This window comes from Ailuropoda melanoleuca, chromosome 4 (genome assembly GCF_002007445.2).
Source record: "Ailuropoda melanoleuca isolate Jingjing chromosome 4, ASM200744v2, whole genome shotgun sequence".
Classification (NCBI taxonomy): domain Eukaryota; kingdom Metazoa; phylum Chordata; class Mammalia; order Carnivora; family Ursidae; genus Ailuropoda; species Ailuropoda melanoleuca.
In genome coordinates, this window is record NC_048221.1 from 10450247 (window position 1) to 10461486 (window position 11240).

The 11240-nt window shown below is 41.0% G+C and overlaps 1 protein-coding gene and 1 pseudogene across 1 annotated transcript; one reads left to right on the top strand and one right to left on the bottom strand.

Annotated features, from left to right (window-relative positions):
- Positions 1–563: 563 nt before the first annotated feature.
- LOC100478027 lies at positions 564–6763 on the bottom strand (annotated as a pseudogene).
- Positions 5171–11228, top strand: LOC117801741 (olfactory receptor 7A5-like; the record flags this gene model as incomplete). The annotated part of the gene is made up of 2 exons (XM_034657175.1): positions 5171–5223; positions 10466–11228. Coding segments are annotated over exons 1-2 (816 nt in total), but the record flags the coding sequence as incomplete, so codon positions are not given.
- Between the last annotated feature and the right edge of the window lie 12 nt (positions 11229–11240).

The window sequence follows — 11240 nt, forward strand, 5'->3', positions numbered from 1 at the left end:
TGAACATAAACTCCATACTGAGAACCATACTAGGCACTGCAGTCTCAAAGATAGGGAAGAGATAGTTCTGAAATTCAAGGAGTCTATATTGTGGGCAGCAGAGAAACTTAGTAAAGTTAACGTCACTGGAAGGAAAGTGAATCAGATCAGGGTAAAAAAAGTGTGGCGACAAATATTTGAGTAGATTTTATTCATGTGACCAGAGAAAACATCTCTGGAAATGAGTTTTCAGGACATCTCCAAAATTGGCACACAGCCCATCGCTCTGAGGATGGATATTAACTGCATGAGGTTTGACTTATCGTTTGAAGAAATCCAAACCAGGGACACAGGGGGCTCAGTGTGTTGGGTGTCTGCCTCCGGCTCAGTTCATGATCCCAGGGTCCTAGGATTGAGTCCCACATCCGGCTCCCTGCTCAGCGGGGAGCCTGCTTCCCCTCAGCCTGCTGCACCGCTTACCTGCTCTCTCCTCTCTCCCTCCCTCTCTCTCTAAAAAAAAAAAAAAGAAAGGAAAAGAAAGAAATCTAAACCATTACCAAAGATTACCAAGAAAATACCAGGGTGTATTCACATCAAGTGAAAATGACTAGTTATAATGTGAAAAGGGGAACCCAAGATATAACCTGAAGAAAATCAGAGAAGAGAAGGAAGACCCAAGGAAAGAACTGCTTTAACATGTGTACACCTGGGGAAAAAATAAAAATAGTGGATGAAGGAAGCCAGGATCTCTGGGCCTCCATATTGTGTGCCCAGCTACTCAGGAGAGTCCTGTGATGGTCCCGACACTGAGAGGCACCACCCTGCCAAGGAGCCTGATCACAGCCCCCTTCTTGTCCACGTTCCTCAAGCCGTAGATGAAGGGGTTCAGCATAGGGGTGACAATGGTGTACATCACCAAGGCCACCAGACTTGTCCTGGAGGATGAAGTCACTGCAGAACTGAGGTCGACCCCAAGGCCTCTTCCATAGAACAACGAGACCATCGAGAAGTGAGACCCACATGTGGAAAAGGCTTTGTACTTGCTGCTGGCTGAGGAAATGCTCAGTATGGAGGAAACAATTTGACAGTAAGACAACAGTATTGCATGGAGAGGAATCACGGCCAGAAGGCCAGGTGCAGAATACACCACTATGCTATTGATGAGGGTGTCAGAACAGGCGAGCTTCAGGACTTCAGGAAGATCACAAAAAAGTGTGGGATTTCCATGTTTGTGCAGAAGGACAGCCTTGAAAGTGTCAAGGTGACAGACAGCCACAAAGCCGTCATAGGCCATCATGGTCAGGAGTACATTGTCCATGCATCCAAACACAATGAAAAAAAAAATGACTGGCTGAGGCAGCCTGCATATGTGATAACTTTGCTCTGAGTCCGGATGTTCAGAAGCATCTTGGGGATGGTGGTGGAGGTGAAACAGATGTCAGCAGAGGACAGGTCGGCCAGGAAGAAGTACATGGGGGTGTGGAGGCGGGGGTCTGAGCAGATGGCCAGGATGATGAGCAGGTTTCCAGTGAACGTGACCAAGTATACGCACAGGAACAGCCCGAAGAGCATGAACTGAATCTCCGACTTTGCTGAAAACCCCAGGAGGAGAAATTCTGCAGCATGTGTTTGATTTCCTGATTCCATGGGGATGAAATAACTAGCAGGAAAAAGAAAAACATCAGCATTCAATGACCATCACAGTGACAGCACAGAAACGTGATTGCCTTTAATTTCTGGTGAAAGGATTAATAAAACTACCCTGTTACAATTGCCTTGGTTGGTGAATTTGAGATGCTTCCATCCTTCCCTCTGCTGCCACTGCCATCAGGAAATGTCTTCCTAGTTCCAAAGCAGACATGTCCCTTATAACCTGGCTACTCAGCGTGTGGTCCGTGGACCAGCAGAAGCATCCTTGCCCAGAGCTGCTTTGAATGCAGAACCCCAGGCCACATTCAGACTTGCTGAATCCTAATAGACATTGTGACAAGATCAATGTGGTTTCCCTGCTCATTCATGACTGAGTTGTGCTGGTCCAGAACATCTGTGCCTTCCAGTCCTTCAACTTTTATCTCCTCACTTTTATTTTCCTCTATGCCTTCCCTCAAACCTCCTTACTTCATATAATACGGGCAAATATAGAAACTCAATAATGACTGCTTTTTTCTGCCATCTGTGTGGAGTCAATAATTTTCATCCATCAGTCTTAACTATTCCAAACAGCATGTATGAATCTTACGTTTAGTTTTCCAATGCAAATATCTATAACTTTCACAATGATTTGCACTGCATATGTGACCAGATGAAATTATTTTGCACAGTCATTTTGGGGCACTGTATTCTATGTCATTGGAAAGCCTGCCATTATGACTTCTTTCTTTTATCTTTGCGTAGAATTTTTTAAATTTTTTAAATATCATTTTTAAAAGTATTATAAGCAACACATCTTAGGCTGGTATTCCTCATGTTATCATAGAGACATCATGCCCCTTCTTTGATGATAGAGACAAATTACCCCTAATTGAATATGGACACTTTTTCTTCTTAGTTGTTCCATCTGTGTAGCCAAATTTCCTAACAACAGAGTCTTTTGTCTTCACTGGAATTCTCGGAGTCCTACCAGAGGCCCAATTTTGGCAACAATGTAACATTTCATGGTAGATATTTGGTTTACTCATGTAATTATTCACCTAGTTTTGGGTCTGCTTTCCTTTGGCCACAATATTTCTCTTGTCCTATGCATTTACAGTGTCTTGTTTTGTCCTAAGTATTATGTAGATTCCCTAAAATTACTTTGGAACATGTCATGGGAATGAGTGAGTGAGTAAATAAATGGTGTTTTTCAGAGGGCACTGTGTCCTGGACACTCGATCCACCACATCTGCCCTCCCATAAGAATTCTCTGAGATCTCTTATACTTGCTCTTTTGCTGAAGGGAAAGAGATCCACAGAATAGAAGAAACATCCCCAAGGTCCATCAGGCCCTGGATGGAAAGGGGCAATTTGAACTTACATCTACCTGCCTGCAAGTCAGTATGGCTCATGACATGGGAGATTTTCTCTTCCCTCTATTGGGGTTGATCAACTCCAAAGTGACTTCAGATTTCTTTTTCTACTTAAAGCAGGATTCCAACACTGAATGTCCTTATACAAGAGAATATAAATAAATAAGATCTAAGGCTGAATTCATTTCATTTGAATAAAGTGTTACTGGATAAATGTCTGGATGATTAGATTTTTATTGTGGTGGCAACAAATTACCATGATGCTGCCTTAAAACAATGGGATAGACTGGTGATGAGTAGTAAGGAGGGCACGTATTGCATGGTGCACTGGGTGTTATACGCAACTAATGAATCAAGGAACTTTACATCAAATAAATTAAATAAATAAAAATTAAAATTAAAAAAAAAAATAAAACAAATCAATTTATTTTCTGATAGTTCTGGAAGTCAGAAGGCTGAAAAAGTCTCCCTGGGCTAAATTCACTCTGTCTGCAGAAAGAGTTCATTCTAGAGATCTTCAGAGAATGTGTTTTCTTGCCTATTCCAGCTTTAGAGCCACCTGTACTCCCTGGCTCTTGTGCCCTCCCTTTATCTTAAAGGCCAGCAAAAGAACAACTGAAAATCTCCCTCAACTCNCCAACACTGAATGTCCTTATACAAGAGAATATAAATAAATAAGATCTAAGGCTGAATTCATTTCATTTGAATAAAGTGTTACTGGATAAATGTCTGGATGATTAGATTTTTATTGTGGTGGCAACAAATTACCATGATGCTGCCTTAAAACAATGGGATAGACTGGTGATGAGTAGTAAGGAGGGCACGTATTGCATGGTGCACTGGGTGTTATACGCAACTAATGAATCAAGGAACTTTACATCAAATAAATTAAATAAATAAAAATTAAAATTAAAAAAAAAAATAAAACAAATCAATTTATTTTCTGATAGTTCTGGAAGTCAGAAGGCTGAAAAAGTCTCCCTGGGCTAAATTCACTCTGTCTGCAGAAAGAGTTCATTCTAGAGATCTTCAGAGAATGTGTTTTCTTGCCTATTCCAGCTTTAGAGCCACCTGTACTCCCTGGCTCTTGTGCCCTCCCTTTATCTTAAAGGCCAGCAAAAGAACAACTGAAAATCTCCCTCAACTCCAAGACTTCTGTCTCCCTTTATTCACATTTGGTGGACCCTTGTGATCTATTGAGCCCGCTTGGATAATCAGAATAACTTTATCCTAGGAGCTGACTAGCAATGTTAATACCATTTGCAACTTTAATTTTCCCTTGCCATTATGGAATATGTACTTAAGGATTCTGTAGATTAAGATGTGGAAATATTTGGGGGTCATTATTCTGCCTACTAAGTCTTTGTCAGAGGTGTATTTGCTGTCAACTCAGGGACCCTCACTTTGAAGAATCAAATACAGAATTTATTTCAGACTCTAGGGTGAGTACTGATAATTTTCCTTCAAAACCCACATGAAGAGGATCACGTGGATTCTCCATTAACATCACCCGAAAGCCATAAATGGTANTTAAGGATTCTGTAGATTAAGATGCGAAAATATTTGGGGGTCATTATTCTGCCTACTAAGTCTTTGTCAGAGGTGTATTTGCTGTCAACTCAGGGACCCTCACTTTGAAGAATCAAATACAGAATTTATTTCAGACTCTAGGGTGAGTACTGATAATTTTCCTTCAAAACCCACATGAAGAGGATCACGTGGATTCTCCATTAACATCACCCCAAAGCCATAAATGGTAAAGTAAACCCTCAACTAAAACAATTCAATATCATCTCAAGGTTAAGGGACAGTGCAAGGAGGTTAGACCTCTGGAAGGCAGACAAGTTCATGATAAAGAGGAATACAAAACTGGATTCACCTGACTTCCACTCTGGTCTCCCAGGAACAGAGTCTCAGCAGGAAAATTTTCCTTTCTTTCCAGAGCAGTGGCCCACAGGGAATGGAGTGCTCTGAGGTGGGAGTAACAATGGAAACAGCGCCTAGTGAGCAGACACAGGGAGCTGTAAATATCTCCTCTACTGCAGAACTTCAGCACGTGAATCCTTGGACTGGCCAGGGCATGGTTGTTATTGTTGGGTTCCTAAGTCTGGCTGGAGGACCCATGCTTCACTGCTTCCTGTTGTCCTGTCTGGGAACAGAGCTTCAATATCCAACATCAACCATCCATGGAGGAATTAGGACCTCCACATGGAGACATTCCTCTTAAAGACCCCACCAGGTGAGTCTGAGAGCCCAGCAGGTATTTCAGGAAAGGATCAGAGAGAATGGAAGCTGAGAACTTTTACCTGAGGTCGCCTGAGACTAGGTAGACACATTTATAANGCCTGAGACTAGGTAGACTCATTTATAATTATTTTATGTAATGTGTTCAAAAGAGAAGTGTCCATTGGTCTCAGCAATACAGACATCATTGTTGACAATACGTGGTGTGAATGCAAGACCATTTGGATGAGACGGGGGAAGGAATGGGGGGACATAAAGTGGTTCCATTGAAATTAGAACATATCCAAGGAGTCTGCACTTCATGGGAGTAGGAAGACATATTATTAGGCTTGAAGCACGTGCAGAGAACTGTTTAAGATGTGGTGCATTTTTATCGTGTTCTGTATTTATAGAAAGCCCCAGACCCATATAGACAGCTATTGCCTTGCAACAGACATCCTGAGACATACATTTCTCAGCACCTTCTCTCACACGTAGTATTCACATTTTAAAAATTTCTTCAAGGGGGGCGCCTGGGTGGCACAGCGGTTGAGGGTCTGCCTTCGGCTCAGGGCGTGATCCTGGCATTATGGGATCGAGCCCCACATCAGGCTCCTCCGCTATGAGCCTGCTTCTTCCTCTCCAACTCCCCCTGCTTGTGTTCCCTCTCTCGCTGGCTGTCTCTATCTCTGTTGAATAAATAAATAAAATCTTAAAAAAAAATAAAAATAAAAATGTCTTCAAGGGCTCCTGGGTGCCTCAGTCAGTTAAGCATCTGCCTTCGGCTGAGGTCATGATCTCAGGGTCCTGGGATCCAGCCCTGCATGGGCNTAAAAATGTCTTCAAGGGCTCCTGGGTGGCTCAGTCAGTTAAGCATCTGCCTTCGGCTGAGGTCATGATCTCAGGGTCCTGGGATCCAGCCCTGCATGGGCTCCCTGCTCCGAGAGGAGACTGCTTTTCCTTCTCCTCCCCACTCATGCTCTCTCTTGCTATCACTGTCTCCGTCTCTCAAATAGATAAACAAAATCTTTGTTTTTAAAAAATTCTGCCTTTATTATTTTTCTCTAACTAAAATCTTTTTATTTATTTATTTATGCATATTATTTTTTATTATATTATGTTAGTCACCATACAGTACATCCCTGGTTTTTGATGTGAAGTTCAATGATTCATTAGTTGCGTATAACACCCAGTGCACCATGCAATACGTGCCCTCCTTACTACCCACCATCAGCCTATGGGATAATCTAAATAAAATCTTTAAAAAATTGTGTTCAATATGCAAAAATGGATATGCAAACTAGCTTCACTTTGTAATACTTCATAGCAAGAGGTGCGGAAACTATGTAGACATTTCCAAGGTAGAAGAAAAACTCAACCAAATCACTTCACTGGTGATAATCACTGATTGACCCACAGGAAGGAACTATAATTGTGATGTTTTTACATATACTGATGACTGCTGTCTGCCACCCTAAGAGGATGGGTGCTGCTATCACACTATTTGAGTGAGGTTATTCACCTTTGGAATGGATTGGTTTTCTCTCCCAAGTTCAAACAGCTTATATATGGTAGATCTGACATTCAAAACCTGGTTGTCTGATTCCAAAAGTTGTGCCTTTAAAATAATTCAGAAAAGTCTTTTATTATTTCATCTTTGAAAATTCCCTTTTTTGCCATACATTGTGTATTTTCTGTTGTGAATTGCAGGTTTATTCCCTTTACACATTTTTGTAGAGGGATATTCAATCTGTAAAATGTCTTGACATCACAAAAATACCACTCCTTTCTTCTTATTTTCCTGCTTTGTTAATTATTCTGGGCATCAGGGTATGTGGACTGTGGCTGGAATGCTGCCAGAACCAGGGAAGCTCTTCTCTCATCAGTCTCTGAGGGAACACCTGAGCTTATTAGATCTCTTTTACCCCTTGTGTCCATTTATTTCCTCTGTGTTTTTGGAACTGCTTTCCTTTGTTTCTTTAAATATTAGGACACAAGATGATTATGTTAAAATGTAGCCCCATGTTTCCATATCCAGTAGAGACTTACTACCTAGAATTTAAGTACTATTTACTCAGTCTTCAGGGTAAAGGTAATCTCATACTGATAGCTTGCCTTGTAGCATTTCTTTCAAAATTATTGTGGCCTAGGGGCAAGAAAGGCATGATAGTAACATAGTTCCAGGAGGCCAAAGTGCACCGTGTGTGTGTGTGTGTGTGTGTGTGTGTGTGTGTGTGTGTGTTGTGGGGCATGAACAGTCCTCAGGGCAATGGTACCTGAGCTCATATACTCCAATGTGTCACCCTCAAAAGTCAGAACGTTAAAGAACGGATGGAAATAAAGAAAGAATCCATCTCTATTCACAGAATACCATGGAACACAATTAATAAGATGCAAAGAACACCACGTGAAGGAAGGACTCCCTGTGTCTTGAAGTCCCATCAGTGGTAGGAAAGCCCCCTCGGTCCTCAACGTTCTCTGCCACCACCTCTCATCTCTCTTCTCTTGCTCATTCCCTCACCACAATGACTGCATGTTGAGATCTGCAGATCTGCAGTAAGTGCCTCCTGCAGGGCCTTTGCTCTGCTTTCCCTGAAGGGCACACACGTCCCCCAGATATCTTCCTGCCTCCTGCTCAGTCTTTCTGGAACCTCTGTTAAAATGTCAACTTCTTTGCAGGTCTTCCTGAACTCCTATTAAAATTTAGCACCCTCCTTCAGTTTTCCCTTCCTTCGTACTGTATGTTGGCTAACTGTACATTGAAAAAAAATGCAATGAAGTGACTTAAGGAAAAAAAAAAAGATTCAGCACCCTCCCCATCCACTCCTTTTTATACCGACATTTTTTTTCTTCATTACCCCCATCATCATCAGACATGGTGTATGATTTCTTTTTATATATATATTCCTTCTCCATCATTGGATTGTACGGACTTTTCTTTTTTGTTTCTCCAAGTATTATTTATTTATTTATTTATTTATTTATTTATTTATTTTTATAATATTATTTTTTATTATATTATGTTAGTCACCATACAGTACATCCCTGGTTTTTGATGTAAGTTCCATGATTCATTAGTTGTGTATAACACCCAGTGCACCATGTAATATGTGCCTGAGAAACAAACTGAGATCCAAGTTTTTATTTAAACTTCACTTAGTTAACACACAATGGAATATTAGTTTCAGGTGTAGAATTTAGTGATTCAACACTTCTATACAACACCAGGTGCTCATTACCACAAGTGCCCTTCTTCTTCCCCATCATCTGTTTCACCCATCCCTCACCCACGTCCCTCCAGCAACCCTCCGTTTGTTCTCTACGGATAAGTGTCTGTTCCTGGTATGCTTCTCTTTTCTTCTCCCACTATGTTCATTTGTTTTGTGTCTTAAATTCCACACATGAGTGAAATCGTATGGAAATTGTCTTTCTCTGACTGACTTATTTTGCTTGACATAATACACTTTCTCTCTATTCAGGTCATTGCAAATGACAAAATCTCATTCCTTTTGATGGCTGAGTAATATTCCATTTTCTATATATACCACATCTTCGTTATCCATTCATCATTCGGTGGACATTGGGCCCTTTGCGTAGTTTGGCTACTGTCGATAATCACTGCTATAAACATCAGGGTGTCGTGTACCCCTTCAAATTAGTATTTTTGTAACCTTTGGGTAAATACCTACTAGTGCAACCTAGAGAATGAGAGAAGGTATTTGCACATGACATATCTATAAAGGGTTAGTATCCAAAATCTCTGAAGAACTGATCAAACTCAACATCCAAATAATAAATAATCCAGTTATGAAATGGGCGGAAGACATGAAGAGATATTTTTCCGAAGAAGACATCCAGATGTCTAACAGACACATGAAAAGATGTTCGTATCACTCATCATCAGGGAAACACACATCAAAAGTACAGACAGATATCACCTCACACCAGTCAGAATGGCTAAAATTAACAACACAGGAGGCAACAGGTGTTGTCGGGGATGTGGAGAAAGGGTAACCCCCTTGCATTGTTGATGGGAATGAAAACTGGTGCAGCCACTCAGGAAAACAGTATGGACGTCCTCAAAAAGTTATAAATAGAGCTACCCTATGGTCTAGCAATTGCACTCCTAGGTATTTACCCAAAGGATGTATTGAGTTTTCTATCTCAGCACCCTCTGCTCTTTGTCTAGACGTCAGTACTCAACATATATTCCTCAAATACAGGAAAGCATTTCCCATTAAAACTGCAATACATGACCTCTTAGGGAAAAGGCTGAACGGGCCGGAATTCTTAATCAGAGATGTCAGGTAACTTCCCTTAAATGGGCTTAGATCTATCCAAATAATACATATTTCTTTCTTGATTGCAAAACATAAATTGTAACATGTCACTCTGTTAATAATGCCCATTTGTTACAAATCAAAACTACAGTGAGATATCATCTCAACCTGTCAGAAGAGATAAAATCAATAACATAAAAAATAACCGTTGTTGGCAAGACATGGAGAAGGGGAATCCTCTTGCCCTGTTGGTAGGAATGCAAACCGATGTAGTCACTCTGGAAACCAGTATGGAGGTTCCTCAAAAAGTTAAATATAGACCAACCCTATAATCCTGTAATTGCATTGTTAGGGTTTTTACCCAAAGGTACAACAATACAAATCTAAAGAGATAACATGTACAGGATTATTTACAATAGCCAAACCATGGAAATGACACGTGTTCATCGACTGAAAAATGGATAAAAAAGAAGTAATATATGTATACAGTGGAATATTACTAAGGCATAAAAAGGAATGAAATCTTGCCATTTGCAAGGACATGGATAGAACTAGAGTGTATTATGCTAAGTGAAATAAGGCAATCAGAGAAAGATGGCTACCTTATGATTTCAGTCATATGTGGAAAATAAGAAACAAAACAAATGATCATAGGGAAAACAAAAGAGAAAGAGAGGCAAACCAAGACCTAAACTCTTAACTCTAGAGAACAAATTGTTGCTTACCAGAGGGAGGCTCATGGGGGGATGGGTGAAATAGGTGATGGGGATAAAGGAGGGCACTTATTGGGATAAGCACTGGGAACTGTACGGAAGTACTGAATCACTGTATTGTCCACCTGAAACTCATATTACTCTTTATGTTAGCTAATTGGAATTTAAATAAAACTTTAAGAACAATAAAGTGTAATAAATAGATGAAGCTCTTTTGCTTGAAAATTAATCATAGTTTTTGTTTTTGTTTTTTCCTTCCTTATAGTCATCACCACAACAGGGAAACAGGCAATGTTACACAAATTTCAGAGTTTCTTCTTCTGGGATTTTCAGAGGGACCAGAATTGCAGCCACTCATATTTGGTCTTTTCCTCTCCATGTACCTGATCACTGTGTTTGGAAACCTGCTCATCATCCTGGCCATCAGCTCTGATTCCCACCTCCACACCCCCATGTACTTCTTCCTGGCCAACCTGTCCTTTGTAGACATCTGTTTCACCTCCACCACCATCCCCAAGATGCTGTGGAACATCCAGACTCAGGACAATGTCATTAACTATGCAGAATGCCTCAGCCAGATGTATTTTTTCCTACTCTATGCACAGTTGGACGTCTTTCTCCTGACTGTGATGGCCTATGACCGCTTCATGGCCATCTGTCACCCCCTGCACTACACGGTCATCATGAACCCCCGGCTCTGTGGACTGCTGGTTCTGGTGTCCTGGGTCATCAGTGTTCTCAATTCCTTGTTACAAAGCTTAATGGTGTTACGGCTGACCTTCTGTACAGTCTTGGAAATCCACCACTTTTTCTGCGAACTCAATCAGATAGTTGACCATGCCTGTTCTGACACCTTTCTTAATGACCTGGTGATATACTTTAATACCATGTTGCTAGCTGCTGCTCCACTGGCTGGGATCCTTTACTCTTTCTCTAAAATAGTTTCCACCATATGTGGGATCTCATCAGCTCAGGGCAGGTACAAAGCATTTTCCACCTGTGCATCTCACCTCTCAGTTGTCTCCTTATTTTATTCTACA